This window comes from Terrapene carolina, unplaced genomic scaffold, assembly GCF_002925995.2.
Source record: "Terrapene carolina triunguis isolate 2854851 unplaced genomic scaffold, T_m_triunguis-2.0 Scaffold85, whole genome shotgun sequence".
Lineage (NCBI taxonomy): Eukaryota > Metazoa > Chordata > Testudines > Emydidae > Terrapene > Terrapene triunguis.
In genome coordinates, this window is record NW_020664436.1 from 54,739,215 (window position 1) to 54,763,244 (window position 24,030).

A 24,030-nucleotide genomic window follows, 5' to 3' on the forward strand; every position below is an offset into this window, starting at 1 on the left:
TTTTTTTTAAGTACATGTGAAAGTAGAATGAATTATATTGTAAAAATAGAATGGATTAAAGAAATGCTGTATGTACCTTTAAGCATAAATAAGGAATGTTGAAATACAGGTGTCAGGAAAAGAAACATTAAGGCATAAACAATGAGTCCACTTAAGCTAATGGTGGAAAATTAACCGGAGATCTGTAAAAGTTAGTAAGGAAATGGAATATGTATGTCTAGCCTCAGTTAAACTTGTCAGTTCTGCTTTCTTTGTCCTCTTGTTAAGTTCGCACCCTTTTTATCTGTATAAAATAAGGTAGCGTGGGTCTTGCATGGTGCTCACATTATCTGGGTGTATTAGCAGAGCGCTGTGCTAATAAACAGAGTGGTCTAACAAATTATGAGTCCTGAATCTAACTTTGACATACATCAGAAGCAGGAAGCCTGTTACACATTAGTGGGGCCATTGGATGATCCAGGTGCTTAAGGCGCACTGAAGGAAGACAAGGCCATCACGGAGAAACTAAATGAATTCTTTGCATTGGTCTTCACTGCAGAGGATGTGAAAGATTCCCACATCTGAGCCATATTTTTTTTAGGCGACAATTCTGAGGAACTGTCCCAGGTTGAGGTGTCAATAGAGGTGATTTTGGAAACAATGATAAATTAAACAGTAATAAGTCACCACCAGCAGATGGTATTCACCCAAGAATTCTGAAGGAACTCAAATATGAAATTGCTGAACCACTAACTGCAGTATGTAACCTAATGCTTAAATCATTCTCTGTACCACATGACTGGAGGATAGCTAATATAATGCAGATTTTAAAAAAGGCTCCAGAGGCAATCCTGGCAATCACAGGCCAATAAGTGTAACTTCAGTATCAGATAAATTAGTTGAAAATATAGTAACGAACAGAATTATTAGACACATAGATGAAAACAAAATGTTGGAGAAGAGTCAACATGGCTTTTGTAAAGGGAAATCATGTCTCACCATGCCTCTTTGAGGTGGGGGTCCACAAACATGTGGACAAGGGTGATCCAGTGCATATAGCGTATTGGACTTTCAGAAAGCCTTTGACAAGGTCCCTCACCAAATGCTCTTAAGCAAAGAAAGCAGTCATGGGATAAGAGAGAAGATCCTCTCACACATCAGTAACTGGTAAAAGATAGGAAAAACAATGGGCAAGAATAAATGATTAGTTTTTACAGTGGAGAGAGGTAAATGATGGGGTCCCCCGAGGATCTGTACTGGGACCAATGCCATTCAACATATTCATAAATGATCTGAAAAAGGGGTAAACAATGAGGTAGCAAAGTTTGCAGGCAATACTAAATTATCAAGATAGTTAAGTCCAAAGCAGACTGAGAAGAGTTACAAAGGCATCTCTCACAAAACTGGGTGATTGGGCAAGAAAATGAAAGATGAAGTTCAATGTTAATAAATGAAAAGTAATGAACGTTGGAAAACATAATCCCAACTATACACACACAACGATGGGGTCTAAATTAGCTGTTGCCACTTGGAGTCATCGTGGATAATTCTCTGAAAACATCTGCTCAATGTGCAACGGGCAGTCAAAAAATCTAACAATGTTAGGAACCATTAGGAAATGGAGAGATAAGATGACAGAAAATATCTTAATGCCACAACATAAATCCATGTTACGCCCAAACCTTGAATACTGTGTGCAGTTCTTGTCACCGCCGCTCAAAAAAAATATTAGAAATTGAAAAAGTACAGAGAAGGGCAACACAAATTATTAGGGATATGGAACAGCTTCAATATGAGGAGAGATTAATAAGATTGAGACTGTTCATTTTAGAAAACAGATGACTAAGAGGAGGATATGACAGAGGTCTATAAAATAATGAATGGTGTAGAGAAAATGAATTAGGAAGTGTTATTTACCCTTTCACATAATACCAGAATTAGGGGTCACCCAATGAAATTAATAGGCGGTAGGTTTAAAACAAACAAAGAAATACTACACTCAATGCACAGTCAACCTACAGAACTCACTACCAGGCAAAGTTGTGAAGGCCAAAAGTATCACTGGGTTCAAAAAAGTATTAGGTAAGTTCAGGGAGGATAGGTCCACCAATGGCTATTAGCCAAGATGGTCAGGGTTGCAACCCCATGCTCTAGGTGTCCCTAAACCTGTGACTGCTAGAAGCTGGGACTGGACTAATTGATAAATTGCCATGTTCTGTTCAGTCCCTCTGAAGCATCTGGCACCAACCACTGTCCGAAGACAGGATACTGGGCTACATGGACCATTGGTCTGACTCAGGATGACCATTCTTATGTTCTTATGTAAGCAATTCAACATAAGCTCCCAGTGAGATACTGTGTCAAGAAGAGCTCATGTGATCCTTGGATGTAGAAACAGGGGAGTAGTGATTAGGAGTAAGAAGGTGATTTTAGATCTGTATATGGCTTTGGTGAGACCGATACTGGAATACTGCGTACAGTTCTGATGCCCGCATTTTAAAAAGAATGTTGAAAAACTGGAGATCGTGCAGAAAAGAGAGACAAAAATTATTAAAGGATTGGACAAAATGCCTTATTGTGAGAAATGTAAAGAACTCAATCTGTTTTATTTATCAAAAAGAAGCCTGTAGAGTGGCTAAGTACCTTCACAGGGACAAAATCCCAGGAATAAAGGGCTCTTTAATTTAGCACAGAAAAACATATAAGAACCAATGGTAGGGAGCTGAGGCCAGAGAAATTCAAACTAGAAATTAGGCATTCATTTTCAACAGAGAGGGTGATTAATCACTGGAACAAACTACCAAGGAAAGTGGTATATTCTCCATCTTTTGGAGTACTCAAATCAAGATTAGATGCCTTTTCTGTAAGATATGCTTTAGTCAAACACAAATTACTCGTCTTAATAGGGGTAAATGGATGAGGTTTAATGTCCTATGAGATACAGTTCAGACTACATTATTTAACAATCTCTTTGGGCCGCCACCTATTTATTCAGTTTAGTCATGAGCAATATTGATGAGTTCCAGATGGAGCCAAAACTAATCATGCAAATCTGGGGCAAGGACTGGGAGTAGAACAGGAAAATTGAAGGCCTGAGAAGATGCCTTGGGACAATAATAACAAGCAAAACAATCTTTCTAATGCCCAAGGCCACATGTGAGTGGTTGATGAGTAGAAAATGGCTGCTATATTTGCCTTTAAAGTCACTGCCTGCTGCCACTCTTTAGTTCATTATTTTGTAAAGCATGTTGAAATGCCCTGAATATGAAAGGCAAATATAAAATCTAATTCTATTCTGTTCAATCCCAAATACTCATTAACATAATGAAGCAATCCAATAAAGAAAACAATAAGCCCAAAGACTGAAGAAAATAGCCCTTAAATTGTCACTTCAATTACTCTCACATCTTTCATTAAATAGATACTTACAAGTCACTGCTCTAATAACCAAAGTGTTCATTCTCTACAATTGGCCATGGTGAGCTTGAAACTGGTGGTAAACTCAGTGTCAATAATTAGAGATTTAGCAGTTTAAAAAATAAAACAAAAACACCATGTCTCTGATTTACTGCTGCAGTTGCACACATTTCAAATGACCAAACTGGCATTTCTTTATTTCTTGGGAAATGATTCTACTGCTAGCTAGAGCAGAGGTAAATTTCAGATAAATTTGGAACCAGATGAAATTTAGAAATTTGGGGTTTGGATATGAATTTATGATTTAAAAACAAACAAAAACCAATCATTGCTTGACTGTATAGTGGGACTAGCCACTATCAGAGATAGGGTACTATACCTGATGGACCATCCATGAACAGGAACCTATCCTTGCAACAAAGCCCGTTGCCAACTCTGTCCACATATTTATTCAGGGGACACCATCACAGGACCTAAGCACATCAGCCACACTATCAGGCTCGTTCACCTGCACATCTACCAATGTGATATATGCCATCATGTGTCAGCAATGCCCCTCTGCCATGTACATTGGCCAAACCGGACAGTCTCTATGCAAAAGAATAAATGGACACAAATCAGACGTCAAGAATTATAACATTCAAAAACCAGTCGGAGAACACTTCAACCTCTCTGGTCATTCGATTACAGACCTCAATGTCGCAATACTCCAACAAAAATCTTCATAAACAGACTCCGAGAAACTGCAGAATTGGAATTAATTTGCAAACTTGACACCATTAAATTAGGCTTGAAGAAAGACTGGGAGTGGATGGGTCATTACACAAAGTAAAACCTATTTCCTCATGCTAATTTTTCCCCCCTACTGTTACTCACAACTTCTTGTCAACTGTTGGAAATGGGCCATCCTGATTATTACTACAAAGGTTTTTTTTTCTCCAGCTGATAATAGCCCACCTTAACTGATTACCCTCGTTTATAGTTAGTATGGCAACACCCATTTTTTCATGTCCTCTGTGTATATATATCTTCCTACTGTATTTTCCACTGCATGCATCTGATGAAGTGGGCTTTAGCCCACGAAAGCTTATGCTCAAATAAAATTGTTAGTCTCTAACGTGCCACAAGTACTCCTCGTTCTTTTTGCTGATACAGACTAACACGGCTACCACTCTGAAATCTGTGTTGATCCAGTATGGCAATTCCTATATTCCATTATTTGTATGTCTATAAAAGAGAAAGGAATCCTGCACCTACACCGAGCCAGCTGAGGGTCAGCGCCAAAGGGCCAAATTCTCTGCAGGTGTAAATGGGCATGGTTCTATTCATTTCAATGGAATTTTGCCCATTTACACAAGCAAAGAGATTAGCCCACTTTGGCAATATCCAAAACTGGGGAAAGTTAAATGTAGATATGGGGAAAAAAGGTGAAAGGAAAAACAAAAATCAGTCCCTCAAATATCTTCTTTATGGATAAGACAAAAATGTATTTATACAGAAGAGGATGGAAAAGCAACCATAGTTCTTTGAGATGTGTCCCTATGGGTGCTCCACTTCAGGTGTGCATGAACCCCATGTGCTGACAGGAGACTTTCATTAGCAGCATCTGTTTGGCCTGGGCATGTACCCTACGCACCCTCATGCCCTATACCAAGGCTACATAAGCTATAGGGCTGCATGAGTGAATCGCCCTCAGTTCCTTCTCTACCACATTGCTTCTACCAGCATCAGCACAGAAGTAAGGATGGCAATACTGCAACCCCCCTACAATAGCCTTGCAACCCTCCCCCATGATCCCCTTTTGGGTCAGGACCACAATGGTTACATCACCGTGAAATTTAAGATTTTTTAAACTCTATAACAGTGAAATTTACCAAAATGGACCATGAATTTGGTAGGGCCTACCAATAACTTATTTTGCAATTCCTTGACCACCTTGAGTCCGACACACACTTGTTGAGGTCTTGGAGCTACTTAAAGTCATCAGCCACAGATGATGGAGGGGGTATCACTGCTTCATCAGGCGATGAGGAGAAGATAGTGGATTGAAGAATAGCCTCCTCATCCTCCCTAGCCTCTTATTCCACAAACATCTCCTTCTGCTGGGGAATTGTCTGAGGTGACAGAAAGTGAACTTCCCTCTCATCCCAGTGGGCTAGGCCCAGAGCCCTAGAAAACTGCTAACAGTAAGCAGCCCAGGGTCCCAGTATGATCATTGCGGGTGTTCATACGGCAGAGGTGGTGGCATCCAGGGTTGATCCCACCACTTGTGATGACTTGCACTGGACTCTTCCCTGTGTCTATGACCCACGTAGAAAGGGTTTGTTTAAGGATGGGTGGGGGAACCCTGTGCAGAGACTGATGAGACTGAATGGGCTGAGTGAAAGTCCCCTTTGTCATCCTCCTCAGAGCAGTGGAGGAGCCCCAACTGAAAATGGTGGTGAACTGGTTGGTGCCAATGATAAATGGGAGTCTGGGGACCAAGCTAGTCTTGGTATGCGGGATCCTTGGTGCCCATGATCTGTGAGGACTGCGGTTCCTCTGCTAAAGCTAAGTCCTTCAAGAATCAAAATTCCTGAGGCACCAAATGGGGCACCAGTACCGACGCGATAGTCTCTCTGGAAGCCAACAGTACCAATGGTTTAGAACCCTCCACGGGAGAGACTGGTGGAAGAGATGCTTCTTATCTGGCAGAATGTTTCTCCTTGTCATCCCCAGTCAGTACTGAGGCTCGCTCAGAGCCATGTTTGCTCTTGCAGCAGCTTCTTGGTTTTCCAGCCCTAGCAGTACCAGAGGAACCTGCAGCTTCCATCGTACCAGGTCTAGAGGTTGACGATTCCACGACCCGCTGACTTAGGAGACTGAGGTCTCTTGGCGCAGACTCCTTATGGGGCGAGTCACAGCCCCTCTTCTTGGGGCCTCTGAAGGTCTCCAAGGCCTCTCCCTTCTTGGGGGAGTAATGAGCCAAGGTCAAAAAGGATACTAGACCTTCCCAGAGACTGGTGTATGGGAGGGGGTCCCCCGATCTGGTTCCAATGTGGGGCGAAGGGAGCGCTCCATCATCCGAAGCCTCAATTTGATCTCCTGGTTCTTGCTGGCCCTAGATTTCTGGGATAAGCAGAAGTTACACTTCTGCAGAATGTGTGATTCTCCACAGCAGTGAATGCAGTTGGAGTGGTCATCAATCCAAGCCTCCCAGCAAGTGAGGCAATAGTTGAAGCCTAGGGAGCTGGACATACCCTCCTCAGGAGGCAAGTCTCCCTGATAGGAGAAGAAAGGAAAAGAGGCACTCCTCTCACTAAAACTAAAATCTAACTAACCAACAACTAAAAACTACTACTAAGATTAAAAAAGGATTGTAATAAGACGAGGCATGCTGGAAGCGAACAAGTATCTGAGAGCTTCATAAACATTAATGGATATATTTTCACAAAATCCCTGTGAAATGAGGGAATATTATCATTCCCACTTTACAGAGAGGGAGCTGAAGGGCAGAGAAATTAGATCAAAAGTATCCACTAATTCTGGGTGCCCAATCTAAGACATCTAGGACCTGATTTTTCTGCTTACTTAGCATTCTCTATTATTGATTTCAGTAGCAGCTGTGAGTGCTCAGCACTTCTGCAAATCAGACCCCAGAGTCTCAAGTCAGTCATCCAGAAAATGAGGAACACACACATAAGAAGCTTGGATTAAGTGACTTGACTAGCATCACATAGAAACTCTGTGGCAGAGACAGAGATAGAATCCAATTCTCCAGGGCAGCATTGAACTGACTAAGCCATGAGACCGGCCTCTCTCTTCCTGGCAATCCTATGCCTCATTCATTAGACGCCTTCCAACTTCCACAACAAGTTAAAAAAAGGTCCTATACAGCCTCCTTCACTACACAACCTTGATTCATCCCCAGAGCACATCCATTTTGTGCAGGAGCTCACAGACTATGTCTGCTCTGTGTGTCTGGTGGAATCACCTTCAAACTGGCAGCTTCAAGCCTCCTTTGCAGGCCTGGAGCAAGAAAGGGACTGAGCCTACTTTGAGCATCTGGCACCACATTTTAATCAAGTGCCTTTTCAAAAAGTCTGCACCGTGTTGGGCCTGGAAAACAAGTTAATATTCCAATATGTGGAAAGAGGACGCAGGGGCAAAATCCTGGGCCAACTAAAGTCAATGAGAGTTTTGCCACTGATTTCAGTAAGGTCAGGAATTCCCCACAGGTTGTTAGAATTCCTCTAGCATACGAGTGTAATTCTTATGCATAATTGTTAAATTTCATTTACAAGATCAGTGAAGTCAAAAAACAATTAATTATGCCAAATCTCAAATTATGTGTTTTGTTATAAACGTCACATCTACTTATTTTATATTGTATATACAAACTGCTGCCTTCCTATGAACTGTGTCACAGAGGAAGCACTACACAAATTACACATGCCCCTTATCATAATTTTAAAATTATACCAGCTTATGATTTCTCTTACTAAGAGGAGGCTGAAGTGGGTGTCCAGTTTTTGCACACCAGCCTGCGGGATGGATATCAGGGCTATCTGCATCAGTCCAATAATCATAAATACTATCCCAGCCATCAAAGTGCACCTAAAAGGAAAACAAAAACCATCAGAAAAATTCTCTATAAAGTCACTTTACCTCAACAATCTTTCAAAATGTTAGGCTTTATAATGTCAGCTTTTTTAGAGAAATAACATGAGAAAACTGTAGAAATTATACAGCAGTATAAACTAGGGCCTGGTCTACACTATGACTTTAATTCGGATTTAGCAGCGTTAAATCGAATTAACCCTGCACACGTCCACACAACGAAGCCATTTCTTTCGAAACAAAGGGCTCTTAAAATCGATTTCTGTACTCCACCCCGACGAACGGAGTAGCGCCAAAATCGATATTGTCATTTTGAATTAGGGTTAGTGTGACCACAATTCGATGGTATTGGCCTCCGGGAGCTATCCCACAGTGCACCATTGTGACCGCTCTGGACAGCAATCTGAACTCGGATGCACTGGCCAGGTAGACAGGAAAAGCCCTGCGAACATTTGAATTTTATTTCCTGTTTGCCCAGCGTGGAGAGCACAGGTGACCACAGATAGCTCATCAGCACAGGTAACCATGCAGGCCGATAATCGAAAAAGAGCACCAGCATGGACCGTACGGGAGGTATTGGATCTGATCGCTATATGGGGAGAGGATTCAGTGCTAGCAGAACTTAGTTCGAAAAGACGAAATGCCAAAACTTTTGAAAAAATCTCGAGGGCATGATGGAGAGAGTCTACAATAGGGACTCAGATCAGTGCCGCGTGAAAGTCAAGGAGCTCAGACAAGCCTATCAAAAAACAAAGGAGGCAAACGGTCGCTCCAGGTCAGAGTCGTGGACATGCCGCTTCTACGCTGAGCTGCATGCAGTTCTAGGGGGGGCTGCCACCACTACCCCACCTCTGACTGTGGATTCCGAGGCAGGGGTAATCTCATCAGCTACACCTGAGGATTCTGCGGACGAGGAGGAGGAGGACGAGCTTGCGGAGAGCACACAGCACTCCGTTCTCCCCAACAGCCAGGATCTTTTTCTCAGCCTGACTGAAGTACCCTCCCAAGCCAGTATCCAAGACCATGACCCCATGGAAGGGACCTCAGGTGAGTTTACCTTTTAAAATATAAAATTTGTTTTAAAAGCAAGCGTTTTTTAATGATTACTTTGCCCTTAGGACTTGGGATGCATTCGCAGCCAGTACAGCTACTGGAAAAGTCTATTAACGTGTCTGGGGATGGAGCGGAAATCCTCCAGGGACATCTCCATGAAGCTCTCCTGGAGGTACTCCAAAAGCCTTTCCACAAGGTTTCTGGGCAGTGCAGCCTTATTCCGTCCTCCATGGTAGGACACTTGACCATGCCATGCTAGTAGCAAGTAATCTGGTATCATTGCATGACAAAGCCTGGCAGCGTATGGTCCCGGTGTTTGCTGGCATTCAAGCAACATCCATTCTTTATCTCGCTGTGTAATCCTCAGGAGAGTGATATCGCTCATGGTAACCTGGTTGAAATACGGGAATTTAATTAAGGGGACAGAGGTGGCCATTCCTACTGGGCTGTTTGCCTGTGTCTGAAAAGAAATCCTTCCCTGCAGTTAGCCAAGCGCGGGGGGGGAGAGGAATTGGCCCTGAGCTTTTTGCGTTTGGCTAGCAGGGATCTTCCCTGATACCAGCCACGTGGTGGGGGGAGGGGTAAAGCGATCATCCCAGAGAATTCATGGCGGGGTGGGGGGTGTTAGTTTGGTTCCTGCAGGGATCTTCCCTGATACCAGCCACGCGGTGGGGGGAGGGATAAAGCGATCATCCAGAGAATTGGATGGGGGGGGGGGGTTAGTTTGTTTTCTGCTGCTGAAGGTTAACAGGAAAACCGCAGCACCCAACGGGCTTTGCTTGGTATGTGGGAAAGGAGGGCGCAGAAGCCGAAAGACAATGGCTTACCATGGCCGCATGCAAGCCGAATTCTGTTGCCCGGACCTGCGTCTGTGATCTCTAGCAGCAAAGCCACAGGCACTCAATATTAAGAGGCAAAATGCGACCTTGCACAGAAATCACATGTGCTATGTAATGTGAATAGTGTTGGTCACCGTGAAAGAATATAAGCATTGTTCTGTAAAATGTATCTTTTTAAAAAATTCTCTCCTTTTTTCCCTCCCTCCAGCAGCTGCAAGTTTTTCAAGCCTCCCTCCTCCGTCCCGAAGGCTATCTCAGATAAGGCGTCGGAAAAAGAAGACGCGAGACGAGATGTTCACAGAAATCATGGAATCCACCTGCAGTGAAAGAGCTCATCTGAATGAGTGGAAGGACACGGTTGCAAAGTATAGGAAAGATGCCAGTGAAAGTGAGGACAGGAGGGACCAACGTGAGGACATGAGGGACCAACGTGAGGACAGGAGGGACGCTCGAGATGAGAGGTGGCGGCAGGAAGATCAGAGGAGAGAGGATGCAACGCTGGGGCTGCTGCGTGAGCAAACAGACATGCTCTGGCGTCTGGTGGAGCTTCAGGAACGGCAGCAGGATAACAGAGTGCCGCTACAGCCCCTGTATAACCCCCCTCCCCCCTCCCCATGTTCCATAGCCTCCTCACCCAGACGTGTAAGAACGCGGGGGGGGGGGGGGGGGAGGCTCCGTACACCCTCCCATTCCACCCCAGTGGACAGCCCAAGCAAAAGGCTGTCATTTTTTTAACCTTTTTTTAGTGGCCTTTTCCTTCCCGCCGATCCTCCTCCCAAACCCCACCCGGGTTCTCACCCTCTTTTTATAATCAATTAATAAAGAATACATGATTTTTAAACGATAGTGACTTTATTTCCTTTGAAAGCAAGCTGGGGGAAGGGGGAGGGTGGGTTCCTTACAGAGAATGAGTCAATAAAGGGGGCGGGTTTTCATGAAGGAGAAACAAACAGAAATTTCACACTGTAGCCTGGCCAGTCATGAAACTGCTTTTCAAAGCTTCTCTGATGCGCAGCGCTTCCTGGTGTGCTCTTCTAATCGCCCTGGTGTCTGGCTGCGCATAATCAGCAGCCAGGTGATTTGCCTCAGCCTCCCACCCCGCCATAAAGGTCTCCCCCTTACTTTCACAGAGATTGTGGAGCACACAGCAAGCAGAAATAACAATGGGGAGATTGGTTTGGCTGAGGTCTGAGCGAGTCAGTAACGATCGCCAGCAACCTTTTAAATGGCCAAATGCACATTCTACCACCATTCTGCACTTGCTCAGCCTGTAGTTGAACAGCTCCTGACTCCTGTCCAGGCTTCCTGTGTATGGCTTCATGAGCCATGGCATTAAGGGGTAGGCTGGGTCCCCAAGAATAACTATTGGCATTTCAACATCCCCAACGGTTATTTTCTGGTCCGGGAAGTAAGTCCCTTGCTGCAGCCGTTTAAACAGAGTAGTGTTCCTGAAGACGCGAGCGTCATGAACCCTTCCCGGCCAGCCCACGTTGATGTTGGTGAAATGTCCCTTGTGATCCACAAGTGCTTGCAGCACCATTGAAAAGTACCCCTTGCGGTTTATGTACTGGGTACCCTGGTGCTCCGGTGCCAAGATAGGGATATGGGTTCCATCTATCGCCCCACCACAGTTAGGGAATCCCATTGCAGCAAAGCCATCCACTATGACCTGCACATTTCCCAGAGTCACTACCTTTCGTAGCAGCACCTCAGTGATTGCTTTGGCTACTTGCATCACAGCAGCCCCCACAGTAGATTTGCCCACTCCAAATTGATTCCCGACTGACCGGTAGCTGACTGGCGTTGCAAGCTTCCACAGGGCTATCGTCACTCGCTTCTCAACTGTGAGGGCTGCTCTCATCTTGGTATTCTGGCGCTTGAGGGCAGGGGACAGCAAGTCACAAAGTTCCATGAAAGTGCCCTTACGCATGCGAAAGTTTCGCAGCCACTGGGAATCGTCCCACACCTGAAACACTATGCGGTCCCACCAGTCTGTGCTTGTTTCCCGGGCCCAGAATCGGCGTTCCACGGATAGAACCTGCCCCATTAACATGATCTCCAAAGCACCGGGGCCCGTGGTTTGAGAGAATTCTGTGTCCATGTCCTCATCACTCTTGTCGCTGCGCTGCGGTCGCCGCCTCCTCCTCGCCTCATTTTTCTGGTCCTGGTTCAGCATAAACTGCACAAGAACGCGCGAGGTGTTTACAATGTTCATGACTGCTGTCTTGAGCTGAGCGGGCTCCATGCTTGCCGTGGTATGGAGTCTGCAGTGTTCACCCAGGAAAAAAGGCGCGAAATGGTTGTCTGCCGTTGCTTTCATGGAGGGAGGGGTGAGGCCGTACCCACAACCACCTGCAACAATGTTTTTTGCCCCATTAGGCACTGGGATCTCAACCCAGAATTCCAATGGGCGGGGGAGACTGCGGGAACTATGGGATAACTACCCACAGTGCAACGCTCCGGAAATCGACGCTAGCCCCGGTACATGGACGCACACCGCCGAATTAATGTGCTTAGTGTGGCCGCATACATTCGACTTTATACAATCTGTTTCCAAAATTCGAATTCTGTAAATTTGGATTAATCAGTAGTGTAGACATAGACTAATGCCCAAAATCTAGGGTGTTTCCACTGAAGGGAAAGGAAGTTTGTTGTCTACTTCAGTGGGAGTAGAATGGGTCTGTGTGTGTGTGTTACATTGTCAGGCTCAAAACATATGAGTACATTTAGACAGTTATAATGTTTATATATATACACTAACACTTTAAATTAAGGGCCAAATTCTGTCCTTTCTCTCAAAAAGGGCTCTAAACATTTAGAACAATCAAATTCCTATTTTAACCAGGAGTTAAAACAATACATAGACTTTGTAAAGGGCCTCTGCAGAAGGATGAATTTCACCACCCCCCAAAACAAAGGGATCTACAGCTCTTGTAAAATTTGACTATTCAGGGTAAGGAATTAAATCAGATGAGAGACCGAACTGCATGATTCTGTAGAAGACAATCACTGATTTTCTTCAGGTTGGGACCAAAGATCTGCAACCCTAACTAACTTACTTAAATTAGTGTACTAATAAAGACCTCGGATCTTTATTTCTTATGATCTTATTTATAAAAAGTACATACAAGGCTATTTCAATATACAATATAAAGTTAATTAAACTGCAAGGATCACAAATATTGACATTTTAATATATTAGACTGGAAAATTTTTTTGACAGGACCAAACGAATGTGTAGTTTATGCAGAAAATGTGTAGGTGTGCAGATATTACTTTTGATGACTTCACACCCTTTGTTAATTTGGATTCAAAATGAAATGTCAATTGCATTTGCTGCTTGAAATACCATGTATGCATAATACCTCTCTGCACACTGCAGAAAGAAATATCCTTCATATTCATTTAGCTAGCATTCCAGAAAATGCTAGTTAATGGTTAAAAGACTCAATAAGTAAAATGATTTATAAATCAAAGCAAAAAATAACCCAGACATGCAAGTCTTCTGAAAAAAACAGCAAATCCTTTAGCAAACGTCACTTGAAATTAATCCAATCAAAAGTCCAGAATTAATATAAGTTTCTACACCGCAGAAGCTCCTGACAGGGAGCAAGGAAATCTTTATTTATGTATTCATTCATTCTTTTTAGATTTGCCCTGTCTCACTTTGGCTTTTGCATGGTGGAAATTATAGAGAAAGATTTCATTAATCTATTCCAAATATTTTATGAGCCCTAATACAAAAATCACAGCAATCTTTTGATATTGGGTATTATTAAGTCATCAACATTCTTTTATAAAACAACTTTTATCTCAACTATTCCCAATGCAATTTCCCAACACACTCATCCTTTATTCCTTAGCTTCTATTTCAGCACATCACTGACTACAAAAATAATAGAGATACCCCTTCCAAAGAAATTACTTGTGTATTAATCAGTGAGGAGGATGAGAGTCAGTTTAGCAGTGCATCGATGTGATTCATATCTTCCTGTGCAAACTAGCAAGGTCCTTCATATTGGAACTGCAGTATTTATTTTACAAAACAACAGTCAACATGCTCTAAGCAGGACCTCCAATTTAGAGAAAGAAAGAGAGAGACTGACTTACTTTTATCCTGTGGTCATCAATATCTACAACAGTTGCTACTCTGATAAGTACTGGATTCCTCTTGTCAACTACCTCAAGTTTCATATTTTTCTGAAATCCATGAGATGGTTTCTACAATGAGAGATGATGGGTATTTTAATGAAATGTAAAAAAACTGTTATAAAATATAAGGGCAATCATTCCCCTCCAAAATAAACCAAACCAAAACATAAAAACTGTTGTATTAAAATAACTTAGACTAGAAAAATAATTTACCTCTCTAGGATTTTAGTCTCATCACTTCAGCCTCCTACGTAAATAAAATCATCACTAATGCTGTAAGTTTCCCCTAAGCACTCTATAAATGTTTTAAGAGCATTTCCACCTCTATGCAACAGCATATTGCACAATAATTCTACATATTGTATCGCCTTACACTCATACACTTTCATCCTAGATCAAATGGCACTTTAAATTATGATTACATTTACAAGTTTTCCACAGAGGTCACAGTGTGACCCAAGGGCCCCTGGAGGCCAACTAACGGATAGCACAGGGATGCATAAGAGTTACAGGAATCCCCTGGGTCTGGTATTTATATAATAGTTCATCAAAGAGTGTCACAAAGTCTCTACTGAAAGCCTGTGTCACGATGGTCAACATCATCTTTGAAAAATGGATGTGCAGGTAGCATGTAAGGAGACACGTTTATAATATTAGAAATTATGTTCTTCAAGTTAAAGGCAGGTTTCACCAGACAGGTTGTGGGAGACATGTATCTCCCTGCCATTGCGTAACTTACAATGCAAGTCTATCTGCATACGGAGTCAAATGCTAACAAAGTGTTTGTGGGGACATCAGGAGAAGAAAATTATCAGGAAGAGGTGAACAGTGGTGGGGTGGGGGAGCCCCAGTTTACAGGAGAAGGAGAAAGGACAGGTCTAATACATCAAGGGATTCAGTGAGATGCTCTGGCATTCTTGGTCTTATGAAAGCCATCCTGGTTGAAAAATGCTGTGAGGAGGACTTTGGGTAACCAGTTCCTTATTAGACAAGAGGGCATCTTGTTAGGTAAGTTTAGGCTCTAGACTGTGTGTTATGGTTTTATTTTATATGTAATCCTTTGTTTACATTAATTTTACTTGCTTTTTGTCAAATCTCTATTCTTTGATAAATAAACTTAAGCTTGTTTTCACTATAAACATATCTAAGCACTGTGTTAAGTGGAGTGGTGATCCAGAGGTAAAACTGACAAGTTGATGCATACTATATCGTCGGGACTAGCACATCTGTGAATTCTGAGTGTGTCCAGTGGAACAGGGGCTGGACTGCTGGACTCTCCAGGGCAGGCCTGCTGACAGCAGTTCTGAGCCCCAGGGTGGAACAGTCAGTGGGCACTCTTCAGGCACGACCAGCGCTTCCACATGCCCGCCCAGCTGCCTTCACCGCCGCTGGTACCACCCTGCACACACCTAGGAGCCCTGCAGCCCGCCCGGGCAATTTAAAAGGGCCCGGGGGCCCCCAGCTGCCTTTGTGGTAGCGGCGGCAGCAGCTGGGGGGCCCCGGGCCCTTTTAAATCGCCCAGACCCCTGGGCAATTGCCCCTTTTGCCCCCCTCGTCAGCATGCATGCTCCTGGGGCATGCTTGGAGAATACTGATCACTAAACTGAAAACTGACGGCAGTGCCTGCGTGGACTGAGAAGGGAGTACTTGTGTTGCCTGTGGCAAGTGGAGTTGGGGAGCTGACCCCTGGCAGGCACAGACAAGGCTTCTTCATGCAGGTAACAGCAAGGTGCCTCACAACCCTGGGTATCCCAAGGAAGCATCACACATGGTAATTGTGAATCTGAATAGTCAGTGCTGAGCCCACCTTGAAGTGGTACCTCGTGTCCCATGGGGCTTGCCCTTGGCTCCATAGGTGCTAGAGACAGTGGAGGCCAGAAGGCCATAGCCCTCCCCACTTTTTAAACAGGGAATTCAGGGCACCCTACTTTTTAAAACCTGGCTGGACGAGCACGCTATGGCCCAGGCCAGCTGGCCGGCATCCGGGTCCTGCTCTGCATTATGCCACGTGCTGGCTGTGACCCATTGTGTCACAGTAAATGCCAGCAGCCAGGCCCTCACCTACCAGCTGCCAAAACCCCAGAGGTAGTCCCTCTCTGTAGCGGGGATCAACTGAGTCTGGGAAGCAGAAAGGACCCATTACCTGAAGGCCTTGGGCTTGCCAGCGGGAGAGTAAGGTAAGGAGAGGGGGGGAGGCAGAGTGTTAGACTGTTGGGGGTAGGTGAAAAGGCAGGGGCTCCAGGAGGGTCGGATTGCTGTGAGGGGGTTCTCTCGAGGGCTCTGGGGGGAGGGCCTGGGCTCCCCACTTTTGCAGTCCTTTTGGCACCCATGCCTGGGTCCACTCTGGGCATTGTAAGGTGGTGCATGTGGTCACAGTGCCACACAGGTTTGGCACATCTGCCCCTCTATAGATGGAAATGGAAGGGTGGATGCGTCAAATGTGAGTGGTGCTGTAACCATGAACATTAGGTCATAGCACCCAAACTGGAGAGCCAGGCCAGCCCCACGAGACAGGAGCCACTGCTGCAGGGTGAGTGCAGGATATACTCACTAACCAAACCTCTCCCCTGCTCCATGCTGGGCCTCATCTTTCCACAACCGCACTACAGAATCCACTCTTATTCTGCCCCCCCCTCCAAAAAAGAAGGCGGCAGGGCAGGGATGGACGAGGAGGGGGGAGGTTAGAAGATGTGTTACTACCTGGAACTTCTCATGGTCACCAACCCCACGGCCATGAGTTAGGACTCCCCTCCACACAACAAATGCATGCACCATATCACTTGGCTTGGCTATTCTGGATGAAAACTCAGGATTTGGCCATGCTTGATAAAGTTTTGTAGTGAAAAGTGTTGTAAGCCAGTAACCAAACCTCAGTGAACTACAGCAGATGGCTGGAATTCTGGGCTAGCACCACATTTCTGCTTTAGTTTAATGAATTTCTTAGCAACGTGATAATATTCAAAAATGTTGGACTTGAACCTCAGAAGCTCACAAAAACAGACAGGTCAGCCTAGGGAGCCAAGAATTTGATCTCTAATGTTGGCTCCAATAATGATGCCTTCTGCTTTCTTGAATAAGCCACTTTTCTTTTTGTGCCTGTAAAGTGGGGACAATAATACTCTCACCTCTCTCCGAGGTGTGCTGGGAGCAGGGCTTTGGAGCGAAGCCCGGAGCTAGAGCGCGGAGCAGCGGAGCTGCAGGTTTTTGCCTGGAGCTGGTGCGGAGTGGGAGCACAGCTCCAAAGCCCTGGCTGGGAGGACTCATTAGCTAGCTAAGTATTATTAATATAAATTAGTCAAAAGTCTCAGGATTTATAATTTTTTTCTGATTTCTCACAGTAATTTCAAAACTCACATAAAAAAATAAAATATCTACTGTACATTAGCTAATTAATTAAACAAAAAAAATGGAAGCATGAACACTATGTAAACATTCTCTCACCACTTTAAAAGCCCTTGCAGGTGCAGGTAAAGAACTGGTTTCTTCCAAATATTTTTCCCAAGAAAAATGTTTGGCATGTGGATAATCTAGTAGAAAAAATATAAAAGCAAGGTTTAATGATGTCATATAAGAATTATGATGTAACATACATTATAGCACATTAATGTAGAGAATTCATAATAAGGCAAGTAAATATTTGTTATAATACTTTATTTATTCTTTAAATATATAACATAACTACAATAAGAAGCACTTATCTGAACATTCTAGATGTCTATGACACATACTCCCTATTAATCAAAGAAAGAAATAGAAACCCCACAACACACATTACTGAGTAACCAGCAGCACAAAAATAAACTACAACTGCTCTGGATTTGAGAAGATAAGTAACAAAAATTGGAAATCTATCCACTTCTATGCATTCAAGACAATGCTTCACCCTTAATCCGGTATTCTACAGGTTTAAGGTTACTGTGCCAATACACCTCTACCCCAATATAACGCTGTTCTCGGGAGTGAAAAAATCTTACCGCGTTATAGGTGAAACCGCGTTATATCGAACTTGCTTTGATCCGCTGGAGTGCGCAGCCCTGCCCCCCCCGGAGCACTGCTTTACCGCGTTATATCCAAATTCGTGTTATATCGGGTCGCGTTATATCGGGGTAGAGGTATACTAATCAGAACCTGATAGTCATGTATCAGTTTAAAATACATGTGACCATCTACCAACTTGCATTTTTAAGTGAAGTTGTTTTAACCAAAACTATTATAATACTTTCTAAATTGAGGATATATCTGATACAGACATCATGGGGGGCGGGGGGTGGACTGTCATTCTAAGAAAATGGACTTGAGATTGTCCTGTTTAATATGCCTTATACCAAAAAAGTGTTTTCTTTTAAAGAACAAGGAGTGCTTGCCCCGATGTTGTATAAGCACTAAATATTTAAGTGTTGATTCATGATATGGAAGTGAATTTACACCAGTATCTTGTGTTTTATGAAGGCTGCTAAATAATAGGTTTCAGAGTAGCAGCCGTGTTAGTCTGTATCCGCAAAAAGAACAGGAGTACTTGTGGCACCTTAGAGACTAACAAATTTATTAGAGCATAAGCTTTCGTGGGCTACAACCCACTTGTAATTAACTTATTGACAGATTAGACTTTTACAGTACACATTGAGGTTGTTCTGTAAGTAGCTTTTGTGCTCTAGAATTTGATGCCTCAAAATGTTTCATGACTTCCCCAGGCTAGTGAGCAGTAGGATATTTCTGAGCTTGGTAAGTAAGTCTAGCTGGCTAATTACAGTTTTCCATGTTGTCAGGCCACAGATGCCTGTGATCTGTGCTTTCATTATCCTGCATGGCAGCAAAGCTTATTCCCTTAACTTCAAATCCTCTATGTTCAACACCAAATGAATGCAGAATTGGCCAATATACCTTTTATTTTACTATTCTGTCATACACAGATTTTTTTGTTTTTAAACAAATTACATAAAAGCTTTTGCAATGGTACCATATTAGTGACATTCAAAAAGGGTTTCTAAACAAGGAATTTCTATTTTCTCACTACAAATCTATGAAATAACAGTGCACGGGGGTGGGAGAATTGGGGAGCAAAAACTTGAATTTTCTGAGTAAAGATATGTAAGTCACAAACCATCTTCACAGGGAAAAGCATGGTATTTGTAATGAGGTCCTACATAGTCACATAGTTGGTGCAGCAGTTCATGTTCTGCAAAAATGACTTCCTTTCACTGAAACTCTCCTACAGGGTGCATGAAAAACACGCTGGATATCTCTCACCACAGTTCCCTGATTTCATTTTATTTAAAGAAACACTGCTCTGATTCCTGCAACGTTCCCACGCATCGAAAATATAGACCTCCTCCAACTTGCTGATGGCCTCCTAAGTGTGGGCTGAACTTTCCTTCCTGTATATGACATGAAAGTAAATGTACTCTCCGAAATTGCCACACGTGTCTCTTGGTGCAGTTAAACACTAATGTTATATCTGTGGCTCCTTCTAGGTTGAGTTCTATTTTTATGAACAATATTCAGCAGGCTCCCTCAACTCTGGATTTCTGTTTCTGAACACACAATGATCCCTGAGTGCCTCTCTTAGATGCCAACCAAAATGACAGCTGTCTAAGATAAGCCACGAAATCAAATAGGTTTTCCTATTTTCTTTTTCTTTTGGTTTCTTAAGTGAATCTCAGACCTTTTAGCTAGGAATTTAGTTTGGAGAACATATTGCTTTTTAAATAATTCAGCCAAGTCCTCATAGTTCATACCTCTCAGCTCCTAAAAGGAACAAGTTTTTGAAGACTACAAATGTCTCTCTTTCCAAACAGAGATGAAGAATGGAAATTTTTATTGAGATTCTTCAACGGCATCAGCATAGAAATACTGCTGAGACCTTTGTACATAAAATTCGTACATAGCATTAAATCCTACATATTTTTCATCAGAGTGGATTCGTCAATTTTCCCACAAATTATCATTTTCCTCTTTTCTTCTCAGACAGACCTCTTGCCTCACTCCTGACATGGCAATCACCTTGTTGTTTCCCCAAATCCAATAAGTCTTTCATTAGATCAGACTTTAATTGGATCAGAATAAGAGCAAACAAACAACAAAAAATGAACCGAGCTAGCACTCAGAGGTTTCCTTGGTTACAAGCTACATTCAGCTAACTTCATTCTTGGGTTCTGTATCCAAAGGAGCTCTAACCAGTGGCAATTATTGCTAAAAGACAAGATTTGTTTTTAAACTCTGGCACACAGACTGTTCCAGACCTTAAAGGGGCAGTAACCACACACAGTCACCATAGTTGTCTAAGTTTTACTTTAACAGACAGAATAACTGACTCTAAATGGCATACGTTCTACAGGAAAGAAATCTCCAAGTTTTTTCCATTGATTCTCTCATGGTTATTTTTATACTGAGTATTCTACAATTACCTACATAAATTTGGAAAACCAAACAGGCACTAGAGACCTGTCTTAAAGGAATTTATTAACTTTGCTAAACAGCACTTTTTTTTACAAGATATAGCTCAAGCTACTTTCTACAGAATAGTCTTCATGATCTCCAGCATGGAGGGGAATCCAGTTAATCCAACACATAATATCCCAAACTAAATGCTTGCTTTCTTGTTTTCAGTAAGCACGCCCTCTCTCTCTATTGCATGCTCATTCTCACCTTGGTTTCCTCCCTTTCTGAGAGTCCTTATCACTTTTGTTCCCTTGATTACACAGGACTATCCACCCATTTATCCACTAGGGCCTTGGCTACACTCAGGACTTCCCAGCGCTGCCGCAGCGCTGTAAGTACTCCACCTCTCCGAGGGGAATAGCTTGCAGCGCTGCGAGCGAGCGTGCAGCGCTGCAGGCTCTGATTACACTGGTGCTTTACAGCGCTGTACTCGCTGCGCTGGGGGGGGGGGGCGGCGTTTTTACACCCCTGAGCGCAGCAAGTTGCAGCGCTGTACAGCGCCAGTGTAGCCAAGGCCTAAGTCCCAGATTTTTAAAGGTATTTTGGCATAGCTGTGCTCATCTCAGTTGATATAAGAGCCTGAAATCTCATTTTCCAAAAGGATTTAGGTACTTGATATATTAATGTTAACGATGCATGCACAAATTTAGTATCTTTATGTGCTGTATTAATGAGACAGTTATCCATCAAGATATTTGGAGATGGTTGAAAAGGAAAACACAATAAAACAAATCACTTGGTTCCTTCTCTATTTCTTTTCTCTATGGAGTTCTCTTTTGCTTTGCTTTTATCTACATTTTTTCCCCTCCTTATTTCTTTTTGTGTGATAAACTGAATTTACTTACAGGTTCTGAAGTCTTGGTGCTGAAAATTGTGAGAGATATTGCAATGACATGCAATATCTTTGGGGACTATATTGTATTAAATGTATACAATGGTTTATGTAGGATTGTATTCTACTCCAAGGGAAAGGAATACCACAGCTCCTAAAGGAACTAAAAACAATGACAAGTGATTAAGGTTAATCACAGAGACTAAACTATTTAGAGAGTTACCTCCCCCTGGAGTAGTTTGCATACTGGTTCAAGCTGGATTTTCCAGAGGCTAGTAGACAAAGAAAGGACTTTTGGTATAAAAGGTCTTCCTGCTGATCCAGCAAACAGACAGGACTTTCTGTCCAGGGGGCATGTGGAAGGGTTGGAAGGATTTTGACCTACTAGAGCCCCATATGACTGATGGGTGACCTATGGTAAACTTTTAGCATGCATATAGGAACTTCTATTGTTTTTATGTTTTCCTTGTAATGCTTTTACCTTAAGAATAAATGTGCTTGCTTAGAAAGAACAGTGGTAATGTCACCAAGTCCTCGGTGGGATTAGGTGGCCCAGTGGTTAGCACACATAGTGCTACCTCCCTGAGGGCAGGTCTTGCAGTCAAGACCCCCTTTTAATCAGAGGTGTGGTGAGGTGGGCAGTGAGGGGAGCCCAGGCCCACCCACTCCACCAGGCTTCGACCCAGGACCCTAGGAGGGTCAACAGTGTTTGGCCCTCAAAGGTGCCCTCTGAGTTATGTCCCCGGATCACTTCCTATTGTCTGCTGTTCTCTCTTTCCCCCCTGCTACCCTCCAGCTTCCAGTTGAAATACAAGGTGACAAGCAAAAGAAAAGGCAATCAAACCTTAAAACCAACTGGGCTCAGCATACAGTCTTAGTCCCTTGTGGAGACTTCTCTGGCACCTTTGTTAGGAGCCTTTCGGGTAACCTCTCTGTCCTCCTTCCCAGCCTCCCTCTTTCTGAGCTGGACTGCTCCCCTTTCCACCCTTCCTCCAGCTGGAGCGTGCTCTACAGGGCTGGTGCTATCTGGGCCCAGTACTGCCCTTTAACCCCTTCCAGCCAAGTGTGGGATTTGTATACTCCATTACCAGTAACTAGTTACTTCTTGCAATACACTGTTTATAGCCCGTGGAGAGAAAGCAAAGCACAGGTGCTGGCCTCTAGGCAGTGTAAAGTGGGGAGCTGTACAGCCCTAAAAACTCCTGGTTGAAGGGAGTGGGACAAGGGTCTCTATTCAGTGACAGGCGATGGCTGCAAACTTGAGATCTGACTGGGAACTCCGGGAGTGGACCACAAAAGGGGTAGGAGGGAGATATGGGTGCAGTTACCTGAAACGGTGACAAAAATGGCAACAGCAAATATGCCAGGTGTACAGAGTTGTTGCATTAGACAAATATCTGCATGTGAACCAAATTTGGATGTTAGACCCTTCCACATGGGTTGCCCTCTACTGGACAGAAAGTCTGTCTGGTTGCTGGATCAGAAGGAAGACCTTGTGTAAATTCAAGCTCATTCTTTTATACCAAAAGTCCGTTGTTTGTCTCTTAGTCTCTGGAAAACCCAGCTTGAAGCAGTATGCAAACTGCTAGCGGGGCGGGGGTGGGGAAGGAGGTGTAACTCTCTAGATAGTTAAGTCTCAGGTGATCCACCTTAATCACTTGCCATTGTTTTTAGTTACTGGAGCTGTGGTAATCCTTCCCCTTGGAGTAGAATACAATCATACATAAACCATTTTATACATTGAATACAATATAGTCCCCAAAGATATTACATGTCATTGCAATATCTCTCACAATTTTCAGCACCAAGACTTTGGAACCTGTGAATAAATTCAACCTATCACACAAAGAAACAAGGAGAAAAAAATCTAGAGAAAAAGCAAAGCAAAAGAGAACATCAGAGAGAAAAAGTAGTAAAGAGGTAGCCAGGCTATTTGTCTCATTCTGTTTCACTTTTCAACCATCTCTAGGCTTTTTCCTGAGAATATCTTGTATGGATAACTGTCTCATTAATACAGCACAGAAAGATATCAAAGTTGTGCATGCATCATTAAATTTAATGTATCGAGTGCCTGTAAAAAGACCACTTCAGCCCCCTCCAAATACCAATTCTTAATTATAAGTTGAGTCTTTCAATGAAGTTGTCATAATGTGTGTTATGAGCCTTGGCCAATGCTGCTGCTAGCTACATTTTCCTTAATTCTTTCAATTGTGTAGTGTTGAAGTGTAGTACAAACCTGGAGGGGTGATGAGAGTTCTTCTATGTTCTTTACACCATCCAATGGGATGAATGTGTGGGCTAGCTGCCTCACACCTGGAGGGGAAAAAATGATTGAAAAATGCATTCATCATTGTTGTCTGGGCATGCACACACGTTTTTTCCCCCTCTAAAAATGCAGAATTATTTAACAAATCCAAAATAAATTATGATGGATTCAACTCAAAATATAAATTTTAACCGTAACAAAAACATACCAATATACTTCATTCAATCTTACCCCATATGAGAGAGTATAAGATCTTTGCAACACTTCTGAAAAGTCAATAACCCAATTATACTGGACCAATAAGGACAGCAAATTCCAAGGAAAACTCCTCCACTGAGGAGCCCCCCCCCCCCAACCAGTTCCCACACAGTCAAATCTTGAGATTCTTAGCACAAACATGTCAGCTGATCTCAAGCATCCCAGTAATGCATTCAGAAAGAATAGGGGTCTTGTGA

General features: G+C 43.2%; 1 protein-coding gene across 4 annotated transcripts in view; it reads right to left on the reverse strand.

Moving 5' to 3' along the window:
* Positions 1-24,030, reverse strand: part of L3MBTL3 (L3MBTL histone methyl-lysine binding protein 3) — a 177,932-nt gene that overhangs the window by 57,618 nt on the left and 96,284 nt on the right. For all 4 annotated transcript variants that reach the window (XM_026649813.2, XM_026649812.2, XM_026649811.2 and 1 more), the window contains 4 exons: positions 23,546-23,622; positions 17,481-17,566; positions 13,998-14,108; positions 7,878-7,992 (listed from right to left, as the gene is read on the reverse strand). In XM_026649813.2, the coding sequence (XP_026505598.1) occupies positions 7,878-7,992; positions 13,998-14,108; positions 17,481-17,566; positions 23,546-23,622 (389 nt within the window). The remainder of the gene's footprint in view (positions 1-7,877; positions 7,993-13,997; positions 14,109-17,480; positions 17,567-23,545; positions 23,623-24,030) is intronic.